The sequence below is a fragment of the Vitis vinifera genome, chromosome 14 (assembly GCF_030704535.1).
Source record: "Vitis vinifera cultivar Pinot Noir 40024 chromosome 14, ASM3070453v1".
In the NCBI taxonomy this organism is placed as follows: Eukaryota; Viridiplantae; Streptophyta; class Magnoliopsida; order Vitales; family Vitaceae; genus Vitis; species Vitis vinifera.
In genome coordinates, this window is record NC_081818.1 from 25,795,686 (window position 1) to 25,807,847 (window position 12,162).

The 12,162-nt window shown below is 34.7% G+C and overlaps 1 protein-coding gene across 1 annotated transcript; it reads left to right on the forward strand.

The window, feature by feature from the left end:
* Positions 1 to 5,347: 5,347 nt before the first annotated feature.
* LOC100853774 (receptor-like protein EIX2) lies at positions 5,348 to 8,893 on the forward strand. Its single transcript, XM_003635257.4, has 2 exons — positions 5,348 to 8,547; positions 8,668 to 8,893. The coding sequence occupies exon 1, from the start codon at positions 5,520 to 5,522 to the stop codon at positions 8,541 to 8,543; it is 3,024 nt and encodes a 1,007-aa protein (XP_003635305.3). The 5' UTR covers positions 5,348 to 5,519; the 3' UTR covers positions 8,544 to 8,547; positions 8,668 to 8,893.
* The last annotated feature ends 3,269 nt before the right edge of the window (positions 8,894 to 12,162 follow it).

The window sequence follows — 12,162 nt, forward strand, 5'->3', positions numbered from 1 at the left end:
TGTCATCACAAATTTTTAATAAAATTTTATAAATTAAATCTCAAATAAAATATTTTATATAAATCTTAGAAATGATTTAATGTTTTTTTTTTTAGTTTTTGAAATAAATGAATATAAATATATTAAAGGAATTTACCATAATTTTTTTCTAAAAAAAAATAGTAATATTATTAGAATTTTTAATATAGACCTTTTTGGATAAAATTTAAATTTTTTGAATGTAGTAATCCAAATTAAAGTCAAATTAGAAAAAATTTTAAATGGGTTTAATACACTTTACCCCCCAACCTATAACATGTTTTGCACATTGACCCCTTGAGTTCAAAATTGAGCAATGAATCCCCAACATTTATAATTGCATGCAATGTACATTTTTTGAGAGACGATGTTAATTTTTTTTAACAGAAAGGCATGTGTTCTCCATATGATCGAGGGCAAAATGGTCAATTTTTTTGGGTTTATTACACTTTACCCCCTAACATATAATGTGCTTTGCACATTGCCCCATTGAGTTTCAAAATCGAGCAATATACCATTCATTCTTACATTTTTTGAGAGACGACGTTATTTTTTATTTTATAGAAAGACATGTGCTCTCCACATGATCGAGGGCAAAATGGTCAATTTATAAAATCCTAACTAGTCTGCCCTCCTCTTCCTTCAGTCTTCTTATTTTCTCTTCACTCTTTCTCTTTCCTCCTCCAATCAATGACTGCATATCTTGAAATTTCAGCCTTGAAACCTAACTATGGTAAGTATTCAAATATGGGCTTTGAGGAAGGATGTGATGAAAACAACAAAAACCCCAAATTTTAAACCCAGATTCCATTTTATTCAAACCAATAGCTCCTGCAATTCAACATAATCTAGTTTATGGTTATAAGGAGTTGAAAATCCAACTTCAATGTCAAAGCTCCAAACCCTTTAAAAGATAGAATTAAAATAGGGAAAGAAACACTTCAATTCGGTATGATTACTGATCACAACCAAAGATCCAAAAAAACCAAGCTTTTTGAAAAAAAAACCAAAATCAAGAATTTGGAAGACTCACATTACACAATTCTGCAATTTTTTTTGACAAAAATCTTAGTGAAACCAAAACTTTTCCTTGGTGGGTATCTTTTTATAGGTGAAAAATAGATGTCTAAATGCTTATCTAGCATAAACCACAGTGGAAATAGGAAGGAGAGAGAAAAAGTGGAGAAAAGAAGAAGAAAAACGAAGGAAGAGAAGACTGGTTAGGGTTTTAATCAAAATGACATGTGATCATGAAATCTATGGCGCCGTAGTAATTCCTTAAGAGGAATTTGACATATATATATATATATATATATATATATATATATATATGCTCTTTTTAAGGTAGAGATGTCATTTGATCACATAATAAGTAGGATTTCTAACTCAAAGTTGAAGAGACAATCTTGATAGGTGATAACACTACTTTATTAGATTACGAATACCAGTTCATGAGGAGTCTGCATGTAATGAATAGTAGGTCACAGATCCTAAATTTTGTCTCGTTGTTATTTACATAAGGTACTAGAGTGCAATTGACTCTCTTTAGTGGAATGTTGAATCAACTTTAGAATTGAATTCTAAGGGAGTCGGTACTCTTATGGGTCCCAATGGTCTTTGCTTTGAACTCATATACCATGATGACACAATTTATGAGAGTTGAATTGTCTCTAAGTTCACTTTTGTGCATATGGGCATTTAGATAATTATGTAAGGTTGCACAAAGGATAATGAACAAGGTCTTTGAATTGGGCTAATTGGTTAATTAGATGACCTTGTGTGGTTAATTAATCAATTAGGTTTGGACTAGATTAAGTAAGCCAAGCCTTGGTAGACTTAAGTCACTTAAACCCAGTAGGAGAACCTTATAAATACCCTCTTAGAGAATAAGGTTTCATTTTTTTGGTGAGAGTCGTTTTCCACCTCTAGAGATAGAGAAAGAGAGAGTCATAGCTTTCTTCCTTCCAAAGCCCACACTTTGAAGTATCAAGATCGTGGTTCGAATCATTAGGTAAAAGATCTTAGGTGTATGAGGCCTTCAGGCATCTTCACTACTAGAAATTAATATAGGAACATCTAAATCTAGGTATGAGCACTACATCTCCAAATCTTTATTCTAATATGGTTTTTATAGCTATATGTTTTTATTTCGATAGATTTAGAGAAGCCTATGATAGTTTGCATGCACCCTATGAGATCCAAGGTATGAGAATGAAGCAATCTAGGGTTCCTAACACATGTTTTGTCACATCATAGGACTAGGTGATTATCAAGACGCAATTGGTGCCCTTACTCCCAATCTTTAGATCTCATGAAAACCAAAGCCCTTACACTCATGTTAAGGATGTTGAAGAGATTTGCTTGACCTTCTAGGAAGCACATTTGTCTCCAGACATGCTATAAATGAAGCTTTTCCCACCCACTTTGAAGGATCAAGCGGAATATCAAAAAAGTAAAAAAGTAAAAAAATAGGATGTAACATGTAATGATTAAAATATTGGTTTTTACAGAAATATCAGTAGTTAGATGTTATAGTTATATCAATATATATCGAAAAATTTTGATGAAAATTTTGACAAAAAATATTGAAAAAGAAACTAAAAAAATGAAGGAAACAATATATATATACACACACACATATGAATATATCTAATTTGGATGTATTCAATGATAAAAAAAAAACAATGATGATATATGTATGATCTTTTAAATTTTATTTGTAAATTTATATTTCTCATAGATTTAATTAATATATAAAAAATGTAAAAAAAAAATCTTTAACAAAATTTTGATAATGATTTTTATATTTTTAACTATTGGTTAAATAGAATTTAAAGATAACATCAGTAACGTTAATTTATTAATTAAAATTTTATTTTAATATTAATCATGCATTATCTCAAGAAGCTAAAAATTAACTGTGCCTTATGAACAACACATATAACTAAGAGAAGACGTACAAGAGAAGGGATCCATTGGTCACTATTTTCGCTAATATCTATTGAAGGAAATTTTCTTTTCTCTTTACAATCCAAAATAACGTTCACTTCTATGTCATAACAATAAAAGGAAAAAAAAAACCTATTGAATTAAGACAAATGAATTGTTGTATTTATTGGTTTTCAATATCGAATTTTATTTGCCCTTGACCAACCTAGCACAATTTCACAAGTTCAGACTGATTTTAGATTATGGTATTTTAGAAAGTTTTTGCAATTTTATATCTAAGAACTACTCAATCCCACTCTACTCCACTTATTTTATTTTCCCTCTTTTATCTTATTCATTTTAGAATTTTTTTTTTAACCTTAGTATTATTGCTTTGTTTTGTACATATTTGTTTTAAGTTTTTCTTTGGGTTACCCAAAATTTTATAAATGATTGAGCTACATTCATTTTTTAAAAATAGGATTTCTAGAGGTAGGCTTTGGAGGTACATTCTATTTATTCACTCAGGGCTATGTATAACATCGAAATATTTTGTTATATTCTTATTTCTTCTTGTAAGAATGAGTTTGGTGATTTCAATTCTTGTATTTGGATGCATCTGGAAATGTAATGTCAAAATGATTATTTGTTTATGTTTCAATTTTAGGCAACAATGATAATAAAATTGGAAAGGAAATATATTGACAATAATATAAATACAGATACAACCTCTATAAAATAATATGCTTAGGATCAAGAGAAATTATTATCTTAACGGAATTATTAATTTATCAATAAATGAATAATTAATTAATTTATCTTTAGATACAGTATTATGTTTCTACTTTATAGTACTTATAAATCCAAAAACAATAGATATAATCAAAAGTTAATATATAAAAGTCTAAAATACTTTAAAAAAAGAAGAGATAATTATTAATTATAGAAGATAAAAAGTGTCTTAAAAGAAATAGACATAGTATTAAAATTTAATGCCCAAAAAGATAAAAAAAAGTTTGCAATGATTCCAAAAAAGAGTTGAATTGAGAAAAATAGAAGTTGTAAAATGTTTCTCAATATTGTATTATAATTTTTATTTGTTATTTTTTAATGTACTTCATCCATTATTAATTCATATTTCCTTGGACCTTTATGTAAGTGAAAATTCATTTTCACTATAATCAAATTTTATTTCATTTCCATCGTCACTCTTGAATTATTCAAATATGAGAATAGATGAAAAAAATGATTGAGATGTCCATTTAAAGAAGCCGCCGGTAGGCTGCAGCCTTGCTGAGGTCAATACCCATACCTCCCAAGTCAAGGTACTTCAAAGAAAAAAAAGGCCTGACAGCCATTCCAGGCCATTTTCTTTGGTCCAAAAGAGTACGTTGATCAAGGTTGCACAAGTTTGAAAGGCTTGCGGTATTTGGAGGGATCGTACCACCAAAGGATGCTTCAGAGAGACTGAGACATCTCAACGACCTTAGTGATCCATTGAATCTTGGAATTCCCATTCCTCCAAAATTATTCATGCTGAGGTCTAGATGATTCAGATATTTCAAATAAGGAATTGTTGTTGGCGTTTTGGCATTGTGATCAGCATTGAGGCTAAGATGGTCCGGAACCATTTCCTAGAGCACATATAGAACTGAAAGCCCTGTGGCTGTCCTGACTGGAAAGTTCAGTTATGTAGGGATTATGTCATATAATTTTCTCCTCTTCTACAAGATACAATGTGAACCGATTAGAGAAGCCTACTAGGACGTGGGACCAAGCGACAGGTCATGTCCTTACATTAAAAGCAAATTAGACTTTGTGGGTTAAGCTTCTAGTGTACCAAACACGGGTAGACCCCCCATTCGCTGAACCTCAAGTCTTCGACCCATACTCGTTAAGAATCTGATTTTTCTACGCAGAGGTTGAACGACCAATAGTTGAGGTCTCAGATTGGTAGCTTTCCGCCAGTCTAGACCTGGCCTTCAGCACCACCTATGACCCTACATCCAAGTTGGTTTCCACATGTTATTGGGTCATGTCAAAATTGAGAATAAAAATAGTTGAGGTCTCAGATTGGTAGCTTTCCGTCAGTCTAGACCTGGCCTTCAGCACCACCTATGACCCTACATCCAAGTTGGTTTCCACATTGGGTCCTTTTTTGTAGGGGTGGTCCTTTTTATTTTTATAATTTATGTTCCTTGGAAGATAATATCTTAATACACAACATAAAATTAGAAGACCCAAATGTAGTCATAATGGCTAATGCTTAGAAAATGTTCTCTTCCTTTTTTATTTATCATAGCGTGCCTTTTGAGATATGTCAATATTAATATTTTAAGTGAAGACTAAATGTCAAATAATATTTATATCCATATGAAGAATTTTACTTTCTGAATAATTAATTGAATTTTATTTCATCATGAGTAATGATAGAGAGAGGGATTTTTTGCCGAGGGGATGAATGGTATTTATATCTAAACCTCCACACATGATCTCAACTGGCTTACAAAAAGCATTTTATCATTATTTTGTGGAGTCCATACATAGAACTTCTGGCTGCAATATCATCGTACATGGCTGATATCAATGCCTCCATTCATTTCCTTCTGCTTATTTTCCTCTCCTCCACTTTTCTCCATCTTGAAACTGTTAAACTTGGTTCCTGCAATGGCGTTCTCAATGCCAGCTGCACTGAAATTGAGAGAAAAGCCCTTGTTAATTTCAAACAAGGTCTTACTGATCCTTCCGACAGGCTCTCTTCTTGGGTTGGCCTGGATTGCTGCAGATGGAGTGGTGTGGTGTGCAGCTCAAGGCCACCTCGAGTCATCAAGCTCAAACTCCGCAACCAGTATGCTAGAAGTCCGGACCCCGACAATGAAGCGACGGATGACTACGGAGCAGCTCATGCATTTGGCGGCGAGATAAGTCATTCTTTACTTGATTTGAAAGATTTGAGGTACTTGGACTTAAGCATGAACAATTTTGGAGGACTCAAAATCCCCAAGTTCATTGGATCATTCAAGAGGTTGAGATATCTCAATCTCTCAGGAGCATCCTTCGGTGGAACTATCCCACCCCACCTAGGGAACCTTTCTAGCTTGCTCTATCTTGATCTCAACTCTTATTCTCTTGAATCAGTTGAGAATGACCTGCACTGGTTATCAGGTCTTTCTTCTCTGAGACACCTTAATTTGGGAAATATAGATTTTAGCAAGGCTGCAGCTTATTGGCATCGAGCTGTTAACTCCCTTTCTTCACTCTTGGAACTACGCTTACCTGGATGTGGCCTGTCTTCCCTTCCTGATCTCTCTCTTCCATTTGGTAATGTCACCTCACTTTCGGTGCTCGATCTCTCCACCAATGGCTTCAATTCGTCGATACCTCTCTGGTTGTTCAACTTTAGTAGTCTTGCATACCTTGATCTCAACTCCAACAGTCTCCAAGGCAGTGTTCCTGAAGGATTTGGTTTCTTGATTTCCCTTGACTACATTGATTTGTCTTTTAATATATTGATTGGAGGTCACTTACCAAGAAACTTAGGAAAGCTTTGCAACTTGCGAACTCTCAAACTATCTTTCAACAGTATTAGTGGAGAGATAACTGAATTGATAGATGGGTTGTCCGAGTGTGTCAACAGTAGTAGCTTAGAGTCTCTGGATTTGGGGTTCAATTATAAACTGGATGGGTTTCTTCCTAATTCTTTGGGACACCTGAAGAACCTAAAGTCTCTTCATCTGTGGGGCAACTCATTTGTGGGGTCAATTCCAAACACCATTGGAAATTTGTCGTCCTTGCAAGAATTCTACATCTCTGAAAATCAAATGAATGGGATAATTCCAGAGAGTGTGGGCCAACTCTCAGCATTGGTTGCAGCGGATCTGTCAGAGAATCCATGGGTTTGTGTTGTGACAGAGTCTCATTTCTCCAATCTCACAAGCTTAATTGAGTTGTCAATCAAGAAGTCATCTCCAAACATCACCTTGGTCTTCAATGTGAATTCTAAATGGATTCCTCCTTTTAAACTCAGTTACCTGGAACTCCAAGCATGCCATCTAGGTCCCAAATTTCCTGCATGGCTGAGAACCCAAAACCAGCTGAAGACAGTAGTGCTCAACAATGCTAGGATTTCAGACTCCATACCTGATTGGTTTTGGAAGTTAGACTTGCAGCTCGAGCTACTGGACTTTTCAAATAATCAACTGAGCGGGAAGGTCCCAAATTCATTGAAATTTACAGAAAATGCTGTTGTGGATTTGAGCTCCAACCGCTTTCACGGTCCTTTCCCACACTTTTCTTCTAATCTGAGTTCATTGTATTTGAGAGACAATTCATTTTCTGGACCAATACCCCGGGATTTTGGCAAAACCATGCCCCGGTTGTCAAATTTTGACGTCTCTTGGAACTCTCTAAATGGTACCATTCCCTTGTCTATGGCTAAGATTACGGGTTTGACAAATCTGGTTATCTCAAATAATCAGTTGTCTGGTGAAATTCCTTTGATTTGGAATGATAAACCAGATTTGTACGAAGTAGATATGGCAAATAACAGCTTATCTGGTGAGATCCCCAGCTCAATGGGCACCCTGAATTCACTTATGTTCTTGATACTGAGTGGCAACAAACTTTCAGGGGAAATTCCTTTTTCTCTGCAGAATTGCAAGGACATGGATAGTTTTGACCTTGGCGACAATAGATTATCAGGAAACCTTCCAACATGGATAGGAGAGATGCAATCGTTGTTGATTCTACGTCTGCGATCAAACTTCTTTGATGGAAACATTCCCTCCCAAGTGTGCAATCTTTCCCATCTTCATATATTGGACCTTGCACATAATAATCTGTCAGGATCCGTTCCTTCTTGTTTGGGAAATTTGAGTGGCATGGCTACTGAAATCAGCGATGAGAGATACGAGGGGCGATTGTCAGTTGTGGTGAAAGGAAGAGAACTCATATATCAGAGTACTCTGTATCTTGTGAATAGCATTGATCTTTCAGACAATAATTTATCGGGAAAGTTGCCTGAAATAAGAAATCTTTCAAGACTTGGCACCTTGAACTTGTCCATAAATCATTTTACAGGAAATATACCAGAGGACATTGGGGGCTTAAGTCAATTAGAAACTCTGGACCTCTCAAGAAACCAGCTCTCTGGCCCGATTCCACCAAGCATGACTTCTCTGACTTCCTTGAATCACTTGAACCTATCTTACAACAGTCTATCTGGTAAAATTCCAACAAGCAACCAGTTCCAAACCTTCAATGACCCATCCATATACAGGAATAACCTTGCACTCTGCGGGGATCCTCTGCCAATGAAGTGCCCAGGCGATGATAAAGCCACTACTGATTCTTCCAGGGCGGGTAATGAAGATCATGATGATGAGTTTGAAATGAGGTGGTTCTACGTCAGCATGGGGCCTGGATTTGTGGTGGGATTTTGGGCAGTTTTTGGCCCTTTGATAATAAATAGGTCTTGGAGGCGAGCCTACTTCCGGTTCCTGGATGAGATGAAAGATAGAGTGATGGTGGTTATCACAGTGAATGTTGCACGTCTGCAAAAGAAATGCAAATGGGAAAGAAGACAACATGGAACTTGAACAGGTATCCATCCACAAGCTTTCAAACCAAAATAACTGTTTCCATATATCATTGATTTGCTTCATGCTTAACCCTGATCATATCATACTTAATTTGATGGAGTACTCTGTATTTGTTTTTCAGGTGGTGAGCTACTAAATCTGATTTGTCGGACTGAAGTTTCACCTGTCATCTGTTGGGGGATTGTCAGTTTTTTTTTTTTTTTTTTTTTTCTAAGGTTTGAAATACGAGTTTTTATGTAAACTCTCTATTTATAGCACTGTTACTCTATTCTAAACTACCTCCAAGGTTTCTTGAAGCCCTATAGATATAAAACATAACCCTAATAAAATCTATTAAGTTTGAAACATATTGTACATGGTTTTACCTCATCTGAATATACACTCTTAAAGTGTCTAATATCGGTTGGCACCTACATCATCCTTTATGTCCTCCGACATATCATCATGCGCTCATCAGGGAATACCTCAATTCATGTTAAGGCTAACAGATCACTTGATCATTTATCCCATCAACCCATAGACGACGAAGCATCTTGCCATTTTAGCCCTGCACCTCTCATGTAAAACTCTTTTTTATTTTCGTTTTTGCATTAAATAAATGGATGGATGGGTAAATATTTGAAAAATATTTTAAAATAAAAAATAATAAGATTAACTCATGGTTAAAATCCCATTTCAAATTAGATGACTTATATAACATTTTCCTGTTCGGTTGCCATCTACTATGTTTTAGGTTATGTTTGGTTCCAGAAAATGTGAATAAAAATGTAAGGGAAATAAAATAAAGAATAAAATATAAGGAAAAGAGAAAGTGAAGGTAAATAAAAAAAAAGATTTAAAGTCAATAAATGTCATTTCAGACTCATTTCACTTGTATTAACTCTTCTATATAAAAAGTAAATAATTTAAAAATATATAAATGTCTAATTGTTGTAAAACAAAGACAAATACAATGCAAATCAAAGTAGTAGAGATGAAATATATCTTACTTTGATTTATAATAGGGAAGAAGAAATCAGAGAAGAGAGTTGAAAAAGTTGAGAGAATGAAAAACAGAGAGAATGAGAGGAAGATAATTTCTTTCTTTTCTCGGGATGTATATTACAGAAGACGGGAAGCCCTTTTATAGGCTTTCCAAATGGCTTCCATTAATATCCCCATTAATGAATATTAATGAAACTCATAAATAACATTAATGGTTTCCATTAATGAGTATTAATGGAAGTCATGAATAATACTTAATTAACATTAATGTGGTGGCATTTATTACTACAATTATAACACTCCCTCTTAGATGTCCACCACATTGAAAGAATATGCCTCATTAAAATCTCATTAGTAAAAAACCCTATAGGAAAAACCTAGCGAAGGAAAAAGAGTACAATATTCTTTTCTTGGTATATTAGGACTGCCTCGTTAAAAACCTTGCCAGTAAAACCCAGTAGGACAAAACCTGGACGAAGGAAAAAAAAGTACAGTACACTAACACCCTTTTACAAGGATACTCCCCCTCATGTCGATATCCTTGAGTTGACACATTCCAATCCTGTGTATTAACTTATTGAATGTTAAGGTTGGCAATGATTTTGTGAATAAATCTGCTAGATTATCACTTGAGCGTATTTGTTGCACATCAATTTCACTACTCTTCTGGAGTTCATGTGTATAAAAGAATTTTGGTGAAATGTGTTTAGTTCTATCTCCTTTGATATAAACCCCCTGTTATTTGTGCAATGCATGCAGCATTATCTTCAAATAATATTGTCGGGTCACCTTTGATAGAGGAGAGTCCACATGATTCCCGAATATGCTGGATCATAGATCTTAGCCATATACATTCACGACTTGCTTCATGAATTGCCAGTATTTCTAAATGATTTGATGATGTGGCCACCATTGTTTGTTTGACAAATCTCCATGAAATAGTAGTACCATTGCAATTAAACACATACCCTATTTGTGACCTACCTTTATGTGGATTTGAAAGATATCCTGCATCTGCATATCCAAGCAATTGTTGCTTTGATTCCCTTGAGTAAAATAAACTCATATTAGTAGTTCCACGAAGATAACGCAATATATGTTTGATACCATTCCAATGTCTTCGAGTTTGAGCGAAACTGTATCTTGCTAATAAATTGACAGAAAAAGCAATGTATGGACGTGTACAATTGGCAAGATACATAAGTGCACCATTAGCACTAAGATATGGTACTTCAGGACCAAGTAACTCTTCATTTGTTTTTGGCAAGAACGACATGGGTCTTTTTTCACATCAAGTGATTGGACAACCATTAGAGAACTTAAAGGATGCGTTTTATCTATATAAAAACGCTTCAAAACTTTCTTAATGTATGTTGATTGATGTACTAAAACTCCATTTGGAAAATACTCGATCTGCAAGCCAAGACAAAATTTTGTTTTTCCAAGATCTTTCATCTCAAATTCCTTTTTTTAAGTAATTTGTTGTTCTTATGAGCTTTTCAGGAGTTCCAACAAGATTTAAGTCATTAACATACACTGCAATAATTGCAAATCCGGTTTCTGATTTCTTAATGAAGATGCATGGGCATATAGGGTTATTCACATACCCTTCTTTTAGCATGTATTTGCTAAGGTGATTGTACCACATGCATCCAGATTGCTTTAATCCATACAAGGATCGTTGTAATTTGATTGAGTACATGCTACAAGGCTTTATACTATTTGCTCCAGGCAATTTAAATCCTTCAGGGATTTTCATGTATATATCATTATCCATGGATCCGTATAAATATGCTGTAATAACATCAATGAGACACATATCCAGTCCTTCTAAGACTGCCAAACTAATTAAGAAACAAAATGTGATTGCATCCATGACGGGAGAATATGTTTCCTTATAGTCAATACCAGGTCTCTACAAGAAACCTTGTGCTACTAATCACGTTTTATATCTTATGATCTCATTATTCTCATTGCGTTTCCGTATAAATACCCATTTGTACCCAACAGACTTTACATCTTCAGGTGTTTAGACTACAGGTCCAAAAACTTCTCATTTTGTTAATGAGTTTAACTCTGTCTGTATAGCTTCTTTCCATTTTGGCCAATCATTTCTATGTCAAAATTCTTCCACATTTCATGGTTCGGGATCTTCATGATTTCTTATGACTTCAGAGGCCACTTGGAAAGCAAAAATATTGTTAATAACAATATTATTTCGATCCCATTTTTCTCCCGTGTGTACATAACTTACTGAGATCTCACAATTTTCAGGTACCTATGCCTCTTCAAGGACTTTTTGTTCAATATGTGCCTCTTTGGGGGCTTCTTGTTCAATATGTGCCTTTTCAGGGGCTTTCTGCATTATTTGTGCCTCTTCTAGGGCTATAGATTTATCAAATTTAAACTGATCAGTCATTTTGATGGCCTCTTCTAGAGTGCCAAGTTTTCTTGGGTTCTCCTCTTTCGGGGAGTTACATCCTTTGAGCCGACATGTCTACCACGCTTCAGGCGTATCTTAGATTCATTTGTTAACTATCCTATAGGGACATCAATTCGTGTTGGAGTATTTGTACCTGGGATATGTGACTTTGTCACTTTCTTTGTATCAATGAATTCATCTGGTAATTGA